Consider the following 14,891-nt stretch of genomic DNA (forward strand, 5'->3'; position numbering starts at 1 on the left):
CAGGTCAAGGTCATGACCTGACCGAAAAGGGTCATGTTGCATATCAGTCGATCCGTATCGTCGAGCTGAACACATCTGACGTGTTTTCACCGCTCTAGCACGTCTCTATCAAAAGTTATAGCCAAAAAACTGCTGGCGACCGTTCATGACCTGAGATGACCTCAGGGGCACACAGAGGGGTCACAGGTGCATTTTTCCTATTCAGTGTGTCATGTTTACCTATGAACCGATGTTTGAGAGCGTTTTGAACGATATTCGTCCAAAAGAGGCGCATTTCAATTTTCTCCCATTGACTTATAATGGAGAGGTCGCAAAATTGACCTGACCTTAGGTCACAGATATCAAAAATCCGAGATATACATTTTATACATACTGTTACTCATATCAATCGCTGAAAGTTTCAAAGTGATCGTTCAGTCGGTGTAGCTATAGCGAGCCTTTGAACTTTTTCTGAGGTACGGTCACTTGACGTGACCTGGTGACCTGACCTTGAACGGCCTAGGTCTGAAATTTTCACAACATGTGCGGAAATGATGTAGGAACACGTGTACCAAAAACGGCGGCGCTGCGCGCCGCCGTTTTTGAGATATTCGCGAAAAACCTGAGGGGGGGGGGCGTAAAAACGCCCCCCCCCAGCACGGCGCGGGTTAAAAAAGGAATGTCGATTCAGAATAAAAAAGGTGCATCATCCTAATGTGCATCACTTTTCGTCAGAGAGGGCCCAAACACAGAAATTTTGGATAAGAAACTCGTCATTTTTATTTAAACTCGCCTGAAACGTCCCACTAGAAACATCGACGACCGGAAAATAATTTAATTTGATAACCAAAGTATGGCAGACCTTTTGACGATGTTTTTACCCCGTTTTCTCCTGCCAGTTTTTCTGTAGGGAGGTAGGTCGCAAATCGGAAAGGGTCGCTAATTAGGCACCTTACCCTATGACCTCAGTCTGACCTCAATAACTCCTGACGTTAGGTGAGCTAAGACTTAAAATTTTGAAAATTTTGTGTGAAAGTGTCAAATTAATGCCTGGGAAGGTACTGAAAATTTGGCGGCGCTGCCCGCCACCGTTTTCTTGCTATTCAGGAAAAACCACAGGGGGGGGGGCAAATTGCCCCCCCCCCCCCCCCCAGCGGGACGAGGGTTAAAAATTGGAAGGTTGGTGCACACAGAACAAGTCGTCGTTTGTGGGGTTAGATCGACTAGGCAGACTATACGAACGTTCCAGCCCACACAAAAGATGCTTGATGTGCCTTCGCTTTAGTTTTCTTTTTCACTTCGAACGTCTGTCACTTGTCACCACCAGCCAATGGACCGGGTGAAAACGTGTGTGAACGTGGAATTGTCCGGCTCATCTTGTATCGATGTGCTACGATCGGACCACTGCCGTCGCCCGGGTTCCACGTCTGCGATACAGTCACGGAACATGGTTGCTGTGCATTCTCGACATGCTGAATGCGACATTGATACCGCAATCAGCGCTACACCTCACATATTTTCTCAGGAAATGACATCGTGGAGCCAAGGATAAATGCGGACGTGTACTTGACATATTGAACGCAGCAAGCTAACGTATTCAAAGCGATATTCTAAATACTTTCTTGCGAAGCAGGATGGCTAGACTCAAGTGCTTTTCTTGATAAAACACTTAGCAAGTTTTCTATTCTTTAAGTGCGTCGTTTGAATGGACAGGACAGCATAAGCTCAACACTTAGGTACATGACGTGAGGAAGTTGTCAAAGTATCGCTTATTCACTATTCACGATCATTCCAGTCTGTCAGCAGTCGTCTACGGACGATACAACAGCGCGCCAACGCCTCCTTCCAATAGACAAAGTCAGGTCAAATGCACAGCGGTTCGTTTCAAGCCAGCTGCGCCTCCAGACGCTCCAGGTCCTGCAGTGTGTCTAGCCGCTGCTGCTGCCCAGTCTGCCGGTCACGCTGCTCCTGGTCCTGTCGCAGCCGGTCGAAGTAGTTGTAGCTCGTGAAGAAGTCCACAGAGGCGTAGTGCTGCTCCGACTGGTCGCAGGGCATGGCGGCCGGCGTCACGCGGCAGCTCAGAGTTCGCTGGTCGAACACCGTGCCGTTGTTGCAGAAAAAGCTGTTGGTAGGGAAAGACAAGCCGATTAGACTGAGCGTGGCCGACTCGGGCGGTGCTCGATGGTATGACCGCCTGCCGTGAACGAACGTCGAATAGCCACCAGGGTTTAACATCGGAACGGGGTTTAATGGCAATCTGGTAACTCTATTTGCTACACCATGACAGAATTATATGCACTATGCCATCAATGTTTTTGTGAATCATTTGTTGTGCCAGGTTCAAACGCATAACACTAGGGCTAGAGACAAATACACTTCACAACTCATTAATATACGAATAAGAATCGTACAAGAGCCGATAGGAAGACACGGCAGCTATTTTTAGTCAAGGACCAAAGCCGCTTATGTTCTCAACTCCACGCCTATCCACGGTTCTCCCGTGTTTGAAGGTCGCTCAACTGTGCTACAACTGTGTTATAACGGTTTAGACAGGAGTGTTTGGGGGGGGGGGCTCGGTTTGTTTAGGCCATCCTCCCACTTGCGTTTGATGGAGCCCACCTTTTTTTCTTTGTCTCACCTTTTGAGTGCATCGATCATCTCTGATCCTTGTCAACGGACATCCTGTGTTTGAGCATCAGCCTCATGCATTTGAGTGCTTCTCGCTCTGAGCATGAATCTCCAGTCACGTAAGTGTTTCCCACCATTGTTAGAGTGCTGTTCACCAGTACCCGAGTATCGACCTCAGTGTATTTATGGGTGCCGCTCACCTGTGTTTGAGCATCTGCTGGGCTCCGTTGGTCTGCAGAACCGGGGTGCAGATGTGGAACACCTGACAGCCAGTCTCCATGTCGGCGTAGTAGCCGTACGGCCGGCCGTCACAGCTGCAACACCGCAAACACGAGATCATGTCAGAGAAACTGACCAAAAGGGTGCGTAGAGCATTAGCTGACGTAATACCCGTAGTTGCCGTGTATTCAACCGCAAGAGCTGTGCTGTACTTGTGAAGTGAGGTCTGAATAGCCATCAATCAATTCAGTGAAACTTTGCAGGCTGCTATGCTACTAGCTCAGGGAGCCAACAATCGTTCCTCGTATTTCCTCTTGAGAATTCATGCCTATTTTAAAATAACCTGGCAAACTATTGCACATCTCTATGGCATTTATCTTTGAATATTTCATACACCTAAGATAAAACATCAATAAATGTCAATACACATATAGAGAACAAAATGGTTTATCGCTGGTCCGTTTGGGACTGCGCTACACCTAAATTTACCCTAGCGGATGCTATGTTTGAAGTGGTGTCCTACGATGAACCTGCCGAGCCAATGCCACAAGCCGATTCCAAGAAGTGTGGCGAGCGGGTGTCGTCGGTTGACACGCAGCCCCCCCCCCCCCCGAGTGTTATTTGATCACCGGCGGACGTACCGGTGACATAACTAGATCGACCTATAGCGGACGATTATACCGGGTGGCCCAGAAAAAACGTTCCGAACTTTGGAGGCCTATATATCAAATTCGAGTACAAATATCGAACCAAAATTTTCATCAAGTTTGCGTCATTTCTTTGCGCATTGGTATGCCAACTTATAACACTATACCATCATTTTCAAGCTGGCAATCTTGAGTTGAATTAAGCAAGACGTTTTTGCTTTTTTTTTGCCGATGTCAAACGATAGTGATGATTGGGTTAGACGTCCCATGGTATAAAAAAGAATAAAAAATAGAGCACGTGAATGAAACCAACACGTATGTTCTTATTTTAAATATTTTTGTCTCACTCATGTGCCAAATATTTAAATACTGAGCCAAAATGGTGTTCATGGATGCCATTGAACACCAAATCATGTTTCGAGCAGGAGTGGCACGGTGCATGGATTACTGCTGATTACCCTCCTTTCAGTAGATCAAACAGTAAATCGACCGGATAAGCAAAACAAACTAAAGCAGACTGGTTCCTGTGCCAGAAGACCACAGAATAGCTTATGAAAAGCAACATTGCCAGCAGATGACAAAAAAAAAAACTGGTTGAAAAACTACTTTTTCTGAGGAATGTCAGCCAGGAAAGCATTTGAGCCATAAGATGGTTGAAAACTGGAAACTTCTTCCGATGCCGCTGGCACAGAGCCATCGTGGTTGCCTGAGGGAATGTGTCATCCTGAGACCCGAACCATCCATGAGACTAGCTGCCAGTAGAAGTCATGGCTCTAGGCCGCGGTGCCGCGGGGTGAAAGTGACCCGTTCACTCACATTTTTTTTAGTAAACATCGGAGCAAAAAAGTATTTTTTACATGGCATGCTTGAAACACGAACCGTTTAAAAAGTAATTTACCGAACACCATGAAATTCACACCATTTACTGAAAATGTGTGCCGCATTGACTATTCGAAGTTTCAATGCTGTATCTTTATCACTTTCTGAGAAATACTGATTTAAAGTTGGGAACGTTTTTTCTGGGCCACCCGGTATAGTAGGCGTCGTCAGTCTGGCACGTTCCCCGCCCTCGGGTAGTTCCGCTTATTGGTGGGACTTGAGATGCTAATTGGATGCTAACTTCTTGGAATGTGATCACCAAGCCAATGCCGCTTAAAAAATGTAGCGAACACGCAGTGAGTAGTGCAATATCTGTGTGCATAAATGTTTTTAAATTAATTCGGGCACTGACCTGAACTGGGTGACGGACCGGTCGCCCACGACGGTCCCTCCTCCTGCCGGGAGGGTGCTCTGGAGGTCGCCGACGGTGTCCGAGCCAGCACCGCCTTCCAGGGGCTGCTGGAAGCTGTTGGTCGCTGGCTGTAGGTGCTGCCCCGAAGACTGCCGGTTCGATTTGTCGACCTGCGACGGTGGAGGACGGGGGATGTATGATTTCGTGGCAGTTTTCCTCGTGCGTAGCTCAGGGCGGAACGCGTCGCGACTGGGAGTGACAGGAGAGGGCGTCGAAGTGGTGGGTGAAGGAGAGGATTGGCGGCTGATGGCTTGATATCGTCGCCCTCGAATTTGCTCCGGACTTGGCTGAATAGCTTGGATGCGAGAGAAGCCTGGAGCGAGGATATCTTGTACTGCTGCACTTGGAACTTCAGCACTTGGCTGCTGTGAGACTGTATCTGGCTCGCTACCTGGCTTTGGCTTCCTGGGGAATGCTGCAGGCGCCTCAACCGTTCTTTGCAAATCGTCGCGAGGAAGATTATCGTCTGTTGTGCGCTCAGCGACTCCAAAAGGCTTTTGCGTAGTGGCCACAACTTTTGGCTCCTTTCTGGACACAGCAAACGCATCGGGAGAAACCTTTGTTATGGACGGAATGGTAACGGCCTTATCTGCAATTACAGATGGCAGCCTTTTTCGGATTACTTTACGAGAAAGCTTTGCTGGTCTTCGTCCTCGGCCGTTGCGATTCCTTTCCTTGGTAGCTGGCTGGGGTGTGGCTACTGCAACAGCTGGCCAAGAAGTGATGCTATCTTCTGGCTGAGCCTCTGCGGTAACTGCGGGACTCTCCGAGGTGGCAGCGGTCTGCAGTGACGCAGGCTTGGTATCTGGCGATGGTGATGGCGTAGCGCTAGCTGACGGCAGGGGCGCATCTGTAGTAGATGATACCTCGAATGGTGTCGTGGTGGTAGGCTGTTGGAACTCAGTGGAAGTCTCTGCTGGATCGGGGGCGACAGTTGCAGAGGTGATTTGGCGGGAGGTAATTGGCGTAACGACCTTGACAGCCTTCTGGCCTCCGCGACGCTTGATAACCCTTCTTCGAGTGACCTGCCGGAATGGAGACTTGTCGGACGAAGAGCCGATAGTATTAATTCCTCCGGGACCACCGCTTGCACCGCGAGCGCGAGCTATACGGGGTCTAACGTCCAGGGGCCTGACAGGTGAAGCACCATCCGAGCTGAAATCCACTAGTGTTGTTGCCTCTTCTGTCGGTCGTCTGCAAGCCTTTCCTCTCGCTTTACCGTTCGTTCTGGGGGAAGGAGGGCCCCCTGTTGACGAGCTGGTCACAACTTTCCTAGAAATACCAGGTGTGGACGATTTGTCCGGGTTTCTAACACGAACGCGTCTTCGGATAACTGTTGGGGAAGCTGCGGCTGCACCATTGTTCTGCTTGCTACCGGAACTGCCAGTCCGAGAATCGGCATCGCTCAAGACACGCCCTCGTCGACGAATTACTTTTCGCTTAAGGGGGATAACTGACGATGCGCCAGTGGATCCATCAGCACGTGCAACGCGAGGCCGTACGAGCAGCGGCTGCACAGAGGGCACTTCCGGTGAGGAGGCCACCAATGCTGAAACACTTCCCAGCGGACGCCTACCTCGCCGCTTTTGTGAAGGGGATGAAGTTGGGTGAGCAGCTGCCGAGTGATCTTTCCTTCCGCCTACTATCCTACGTCTTTTGATTGGCGTTTTGGAACTGTTGGGGGAGGAGCCATTAGGTGCCGTGGTTGAAGTGATAGCTGAAGATTTGTCTTTGGAACTGAGACTAGGTCCCCGCCTTCTAATGATCTGTCGGCTTCTTGATGAGGCGCCGGCTGGGCGTTTGGACTGGGAAGACGAGCTTGGCGCGTTCTTAGTTCTCTTGATCACTCGCCTCCTGACAGGGCCTTGGAGAGATGATTTAATCTTTTTACCGTCTGAAGCACTTGCTGTTACTGCTCTCTGCCTGGCCTTAGTGTTGGCTTTCGTATTATCTGGTGTCAGGGTCTCGACAGTTTGAACTTCATCGTTATCTTCTTTTTCTGCTGCCGAGACATGGCCAACGACACGCATCCGTTTTCTCATTATCTTTCTCCGATGCTGGTTACCGCCTGATGCAGACTCTGCTCCCTTCTCTTTTCTCTCAACACCGGCAGGTACCGCATCATGGTCCGCGGACGGCACAGGCAGGTACCCGAGCTTTTCAGAGGCCTCGATCTCAGGGAGCGAGCCGCCGTCTCCGGCAGCGCCTGGTGCCGTGGACGTGTTAGCCTCCTCCGGTGAGCCCTGGCCGCCTCCTGCGGTGGCCAGCAGCAGGAGGAGAACTGCTGTGAAGCAATGAAAAAGGACAATGTAGTGAGTGAAAGATAATTATTCGACCCATCCTGTTGTTTAATTTGAGCATTAATTAGACATGCTTAAAACATTTTCCCGAATTTTATGGGCAAATTGCATCGTTATTTTGCCTCGCGCTATGAATTGTAATTCACTTGTCAAACTAATTTTCTGTGTAGAGCGACCGTTTTATTCCTCAAGCTATTTACCAGTGCTCAAATAATGTCATGTGCCGGAGGACAAAGCAATGATGTGACCCGTTCCCTGTCTGAGATGATGAGGGCTGGAGAAACATCTTGTTGCCTTCTGACGCGATTGGCCCAGTAAGAGGTGCGACCAAGATTACTAGAACATAAGGTTGGACAAATTGTGACGTCACTGGTGCTTGGAATATTTTTTCTAGTATCCCACTAGACAGGCCTAGTTGAAACTAAATTTGAAGGGAGGGCAACCCATTGCCAAGCATCTGATTTTGTGAAAATAATTGTTGGAAATGTAAAGTAAGGCACCATGGACTTGTTTTCAATTTGGAACAGATGATATAAAAAGAAAATAAATGTTTTACGATACTACTATAAAATTTGGTACAAATTCATAGACGTATAAATAAACTGGACTGGCAATTCGAAGGGACCTCCCATGGAAGATAGTGGCGCCGACAAAGCGTCGTCAAAAATCTCTGCTGTGAAACGTTGTAAAGCAAATAAATTTGTAATTATTTTTACATGGATGATCGGATCGAGGTGATGGTGGTGCCGTTTGACGTGCCATTTCTGGAGGCAGGTGATGGTATAGGTCCCGGGTCACTCTCTGTCACGTGGCGCGTATGACTTGCCGACAAACACATTGAGAACAAAAACCTTTTATCGACGTTTTAAGCCAATCCGAGGGAGGTCCAGTTGCCAAATTTGTAGGTCACATGTCCCGGTACCAAACCACTGACATATGGAATAATCGGCACCGAGAGATACATATTGCACATGCTCGGGACGAAAAACATGTTTTGATGAGGCATTCTCCGACGTCCGAAAACTTTGACCTAAGCACCTAAAACTCGGCACAATGGCACAACATGGACAAACGCTTGAAGGCGTTGTACGAATAGGTGTGCTGAGGTACCGGTCCACATGCTTCGCACGTGGAAACCTTTTGATATTACACTTCGTGCTACGCATACGTGCGGAACGATGTATTTATATTTCCGAAGCTAAGCATCGTAGTGACACGTGCAAGGTGGCGTTGGAAAAGTTTCACCGAGGCGCATCAGAAGTATGCCCTGAAATTCCTAATTTGAGGCAACGTGGTCAAGGTCAGATAAAATTGACCGGAAAAGGTCAATTAAACCCTCGCCGTTTGGCCACTGATTGAGCTAGAGCTTCGCATAAAAGAGCGTGTTGCCCGTGACGAGAGCAAGCCGATGATACCCAATTTAAGGTCTAGCTCATTGGTTGACCTTCCAGGTCAGGTCAATGACCCAAAAGTCGGGAAAATCGGGACCTGTTAGAACGTCGTAAAGTGTGGTTGCTACGAGGTTTTTCGCGGTGCTGATCACGAATATCATGTTAGTTTTGATCACAGATGATGTCTTCATGCATTTAGGCCAGGTCAGGTCAGGTCAGGTGAAGGTCACCCAGCAGGGGTGGGGTCCAGCCGGGGATTCATTGTAGGTGTCAACCGCCACTGACAGCTTCGTAACATGTTACGAAGGCACCAAAACTACTTCGAAGCTGTTGAAAGAACTGCTAAATTCGAAATCAGCTCCAAAAACTAGCCTAGAAACATGTAAAACTCGAAAAAGTGAACCGAGGTCATCAAAGGTCAATAACCTGACCTGACCTTCAGGCGACTTTGACACCCAAAATAATGCATGGGACCAATATCATTTCACATGTTTAAATGTTTAAAACCACAAAAACACTGCAATCGCGCGGATACTATGCTGACATACGCAGAATCGCGATTCCGGCCAAACATGATCTCGAGGAATAGGTTACAACTTACAGGTCAAAGGTCAATTTGGTCAGGGTCATGATTTTTAGGGTAGATTTATAATTAATTTCCTCGAGGGTACTGAAGGTTTTGTCGCGATCGGCGACTTTTTTACGCGAGTTAGGTATTCGCGAAAAACGGAGGGCAGGGGGGTCCGGTCGACCCTCCCCCCTATAAGCGCGTGGGTTAAGAATTTGACCTCGGGTTAAGGTCACAGAAAAGGTCATGTTGGATGTCATTCGATTTGTATTGCTGAGCTGAACACACTAATGGTCATTTCAGCTCTCTAGCATATTTCTATCTAAAGTTATGTATTGTCAAAAAATGTTGGAGACGTTTCATGACCTGAAATGACCTCAGGGGCATAAACGGGTCATAGAAGCATTTTTCGGTTCAGTGTGTCATGCTCACCTGTGTTTCTTGACGTTTGAGGGTGTTTTAAGCCAAAAGAAAAACATTTCAACTTGTTCCCTTTGATTTACGTATAGGTAATGGAGAGGTCACAAAATTGACCTGACCTTAGGTCACTGATATCCAAATTCTGAGAGAAACAAATTGTTGGTACTGATTCCCCCATGCAATACCTATCCTGAGTTTCAAGCTGCTGGAATGTATAATGTAGGAATGACTGAATCACAAAGTTCTTAGATACATGGTCACTTCACTTTGCCTGGTAACCTGACCATAAGTGACCTGGGGTCAGACATTTTTGCACACGTTACGAATTTGATGTATCGTAAGCTTTACTAAGTATGGATTTAATCAGGATTTAATTATTATCACAAGTTATTTTTACAACATAACATAAATAGATTTCATTTCTTTGTTGTTGACGAAGTTAGCTGACGATCGTTTATTGAAGGTGCAACGTCTTCACTTTCGGTTGCTAGGGACGCTCGGTTGCTAGGAATGGCGTCATCAGTAGCAAAATGCCGATGCCAGATGAAGATTTGGTGGGGGCTGGGTGCGACTGTGACAATTATGTATGTGTAACAGTATATGCAACAATCCATGTCGACCTACAAAAAAGGCTGCTTACTCGTTCCAACCATGCTATTCTCTCGTCAAATCATCTGCTGTCATCTATGTCTGGAAGGTCAATTAATAATTATGCATCGGTTCACTTGATGGAGTTCTATAGCCTTGGATTGAGCTGTACAATCTGTTTATGTAAACACTGCCCAAGTAAATACTTCAATAATTCGATATGAAGCGTATGCTCAGGCATAATAGAGATCCTAACAATACACGATCATATAATTTATGATATCAATATTTAAAATATTTATGGGTCAGCTAAGTTACACTTATGATATTTACCAAGAAGTAGAAAAATGGGCCAAGAATAATCCGTAGATTAGCCTGTCATCTGCCAACGAGCATGTAGCCTACCAACAAGATTCCTCGCGTGCAGCGGTTTGCAATTGGCTCTTTATATTATCAGATTGATTAAGTCGGATTTAATCAACTGCAATGGCGATTTACGCTGAAATTTAACTACAACTTATTATTTCAGACCACAAAGGTTATCTGATGCTGTTATCTTGTCTCGTGTTTCCCAAAAGAGCTCTGCGGCGATGCTGAGCTCGTGCCACTCCGTCGGACGTTAAAACGGAGCTGGTCTATCATTAGCCTTGCACAATACTCGGCACAAGTTCATCGAGCCGGATCCATCATGCAGGCCGTGAGCCCATTCAATCCTTTCAGAGAACTAATCGCGCCCGATCCTGAGCGGACCCGCCGGAGTGCTACCTGGCACGGTGGTCCCGCTTACGGGAGCGGCTCGGTCTAGCCAGACCACCTCAGCGGCTTCGGAACACCTGGTCTCTGATCAGAGGGACGGGAGCCGAGCCATGCTTCCGTGGCCACACCGACATGGCCGTACAAACTCAGTGGTCTCCTAGCAGCCCGAGTGCGCCGCTTTGGGTGAGTCACTCTCCACGCGGGGTCAGTGGCCATTGAGACGGCGAGAAGCTTACTAAGGAACGAGAACCTTTCTTATGATGATGCACTTCTACTCACGTGCTCTTAGAGGAGCCATCTCCGGCCGATGCGTGCGCCGGGGAGCCCGCTGACCAACTGACCGTCCTGACCGGGAGGACGCACCAGGGCAATACGGTCACCCCTGGGCCGGGGAGGGGCTGCAGACCCGGCCCAGTGGAAGGTCGACCGGGTGCAGTGGGGTCCGGTGGACCGTCTGCAACCCCGGCGCGCTCCCACGGTTGACATCCTCCACATTCACCGGCACAGCTCGCGGTCACAGGCTCCCATGATGTGATGGGTGGTGGTGAAACTCTCCTGTACCCAGAGTGGTGACTTATTATGGTGCAGCTTGAGGATGTGGTTCCAGTGCGAAACAAATTCGGCCTCGGGTGTGGTAGCTAAAGAGGTAACTGAGATTTACATTCCTAAAATCGATCTAATTTTACCTGCAAGCTATCGAAATTTGCGGCATTGGTGGTCTCCGTCAAGTCCGATAACGACGGAAGAACGCAGCAAAAATTATTCGAGTCCAAGGCTACAAGGAACCTTTTTTCTTCGCACGGTGCAATACCTACAGTCGCACGAAACAGTTGTTTCTGGAAAAGCATCAATTTAGCTCATAAAATTGTTACAGTAGCTAACCGCTGCAATATATCTCAAACGCAAAGTGTCTACGTAAGACATTCATCAAGCGTCCAAACGTGCAGCTCGAGGTCAGTCTCCGCTCTCCAAACAGCGTGCTATGTTGGATACCGACGTGCATCACTAATTTACCACGCATTTCTTTATGTTTCTCCGGTGATTGGTTTAGCAGCCTGCCGTGCACTTTCACGCGAGCCTTGAGCCGGGCGTCAGTTCCCAGGGCGTGCGGTGCGACCCACGGCAGCGCCTTCCCACGCACGGACGGCACTGCGGTCCAGGGCGTTTTTACCAGACCATCTCCGAGCAAACACCGACAGAACTGGCCTCTCCCGCGGCGCAGTTTGCTGGCTACTTCTGATGGCACATCTCCGGATACATACCTGATGTTTTGTGTTGTTAAGAGCTATGTTGAAATTATGTTTTCATTTGCTCCCGAGGGAACCTTAGCATATATTATTTCGATACTTGATTTTTCTTTTTTTATAAAGGCTGCGTGTAAAATATTGCGTATAACAACTGCATAATGCATATAATTGTGCAAATTACGTTCTTTTATACGGATGACACTGTTGCCTGTAAACGCTTTACTTGAAAATAAAGCTCAGATGAACGTCTTACTTCTTGATATCCATTTTTCACTAGACGACAGTGCAATTTTAAAGACTAAAACCATGATGACTCATTCATACCAAGGTTATAGAGCGTAAAGATCAGAAATGACGTATCTCTAGTAGTGGTGTCAATCGGAACTTGAATCTTCGGAATTCCGATTTTGTCCAATGTCCAATTCGGAATTCGGTTGGACAATGGCCGCAGGCTTTGGACAACTTTGGACAATCGCTTGCTACACCTCAACATTTTTAAAAAGTAGTCATGTTTAACATTGATTGGCTATCAGAAAGCTCAGCTTTCGATATGATTAACACTTTTGAGCTTGTAGCGGTACATGAAAAGCAAATGAAATAACTGTGTTGAGTGTAAATTATTGCGTAGGTGTCGGACATCTTTGGACAAATGGCTAGCTTGGACATTTTTGGACGGACAATCGACGTAAGCATTGGACATTGGACGGACTTTGGACATACGTTTTCTGAAATTGACACCACTAATCTCTAGTAGATGCCCGTTTAGCGACTATATTCGTAAACTACGTAGATACTAGCATGTTTGCCATTTAGCAGCTCGTATGTTGAATTAACTGTTTTCGGACGTGAGCTGAGCTGGCCGCTCCTTTGGCGCTTATTTCCTCACTAACGCGCGCACATCCATCGCTGCGGCGCCGGTCGGGACCGGTAATAACTCGGCCCAGAGACGGATGGGCGATCGGTGCAGACTTGCGAGCCCCGTTCCAGCTCCGACGGCGCATCGAGTCGGTCCGACGGTGACCTGGGTAACGGCCGCTCCGGCCGCCCGACTCCATCAAACAGCAGGCCAGATCAGCAGTGGAGGACATTCCAAACTAAATACTTCCTGCTCGGGACCCCACCGCAGGCAGCCGTGGAAGTTAGTTCCAATGCGAGCACGTTCCTCCAGAGCCAGTGATCATTCCCTGGAGCTGGGTGGTCCGTCTCACTGGGCTACGGTACTATAGGTACAACGGGATGGCTTCGGCGGCTTCGTGTCACCATCCGAAGTCTGATCAGTGTAGCTCAAAACAATGCCATTTTCCAATGTCCTTCTATCATTCTCTCATCCAATAGCCTGAAATGGTCTCATTTGACCGTTTCAAACAGTTTCATTGAAACAAGCGACACAACCAAACAAAAAGTACACAAACTAAACAAATGATAAATGTTGTAAAGTATATACGTTTGCCTTACCGCCAGTCCATCCGTACACAATCGGTGTGCCACTGAGATAATCGCTCTGACTTCTGGCCAAACACTGCAACTTGGCTCCGACCACATATCTGATATAACAGGGGCGCAGTGGCACAAAAAGTGACTCATCCAGACAGGTGAAAGCCGCTTTTTGTTTTCGAATAGTTGTTTTCTTATGAAGACTGGTCTTAGTTGTCTTACTGCACTGACAATTGAAAAACATTACACAAAATTACAGAGCTTTTGGTATCATATATCTTGATCACTGCACGCGTAGCTTTGGAAGAATTAGCGAAGGCGATGCCCCCTCCGCAACGCCGCGCGTCTTAGCTCTTTTGGTTTACCAATCCTGCGCCGTTTTGCGAAAAACTGACAAAATCGGAAACATGCGGAAAAATTTAGCAATATGACCTCTATTGACCTAATCTGCGCCTGAGCAAACGTTTGAGCGTCATTCGCCTGTTTACGTTTGAAAGAACCTTTGGAAAGCAGACTAGCTATCGATTGTTCTTCCCGCATCTTTCTAGCTTTCGTAGTTTTTTTTAGATAATCGAGGGTGTGGCCGGATACCCCCTTCCCCAACGGCGAAGCTGGCTGCGACCCACCATGCAGGGTACGGGTGAAGGTGAGTACTGGCGGGCAATCACTAATGGAGCGAGACATAAGTGAAGACACTAAGCCAGCTGACGTCAGAACTACCAGACCCGCTGAAAATGGTCTGCTCTACTCATAAACCACCACACGTCAACAATGCGCAGAGGCACAACTTGAGTAGGTACACAATCATACGCGATGACACAAAAACAGTCGTACAGGACAACCACTACACTAAGAGCAACGTTCTGTCTCCATTTTCCATCACGGTGATATCTGCCCTTATTAGAGTCAAGAAATGTGAGTGGCATCCTTGGAATGGCTTGTTATGTGACTAAACAATTCAGTTCCAATGTAGCCAGTTAAATAGAAGAAGCCATCATGGGGAAAATGTCAAAGGTTTATCATTGTGAAGATTGCGGTCAGTGATCACATTCGAATTTCGAATGCATAGCGTCTATAGCTATGGTCAAACTGAATGCTAATCGTGAACAGTACCTGGAATTTACTGTCCTGGTCAATTATGAGCAGCCAGCCGGGGGTCAACACTCAGCCAAGTCTCACTAGTGGTATCAACTGTTTATGCTGGTATGTAGGGTCGGTCAAAGGTATATAATACCGCGCTGGGTCGGCCGTGGTCATTTGGAGTCGGTTGAGCTGCTCACCGATGCTGAGCTGCAGCAGCCAGCTCTATACCGAGCTCCGCGTCCGCTGAGCTCGGGCCGCCGACTCGTGCCGAGCTGCGCCAGCCGCGCCCGGGACCAGCTCTGCAGCCATGAGACCGGCCGGCCGCGCCGCCTCTCGATGG

The 14,891-nt window shown here is 48.0% G+C and overlaps 1 protein-coding gene across 1 annotated transcript; it reads right to left on the reverse strand.

Annotated features, from left to right (window-relative positions):
- Positions 1 to 1,422: 1,422 nt before the first annotated feature.
- On the reverse strand, positions 1,423 to 11,085 carry LOC122363324 (flocculation protein FLO11-like). Its single transcript, XM_043332451.1, has 4 exons — positions 11,067 to 11,085; positions 4,705 to 7,048; positions 2,808 to 2,921; positions 1,423 to 2,101 (listed from the first exon to the last, which is right to left on the reverse strand). The coding sequence occupies exons 1-4, from the start codon at positions 11,083 to 11,085 to the stop codon at positions 1,864 to 1,866; spliced, it is 2,715 nt and encodes a 904-aa protein (XP_043188386.1). The 3' UTR covers positions 1,423 to 1,863.
- Between the last annotated feature and the right edge of the window lie 3,806 nt (positions 11,086 to 14,891).

This window comes from Amphibalanus amphitrite, unplaced genomic scaffold (assembly GCF_019059575.1).
Source record: "Amphibalanus amphitrite isolate SeventyFive unplaced genomic scaffold, NRLGWU_Aamphi_draft 000616F_arrow, whole genome shotgun sequence".
NCBI classification, from domain to species: Eukaryota; Metazoa; Arthropoda; class Thecostraca; order Balanomorpha; family Balanidae; genus Amphibalanus; species Amphibalanus amphitrite.

What these genes read in the sequence shown, in the direction of transcription:
- LOC122363324 (XM_043332451.1), bottom strand. An exon ending in CGGTCCGTCACCCAGTTCAG is followed by an intron (nt 2,922 to 4,704) that starts GTCAGTGCCCGA and finishes GCGGTGTTGCAG; the next exon opens with CTGTGACGGCCGGCCGTACG. An exon ending in CAGCAGATGCTCAAACACAG is followed by an intron (nt 2,102 to 2,807) that starts GTGAGCGGCACC and finishes CCCTACCAACAG; the next exon opens with CTTTTTCTGCAACAACGGCA.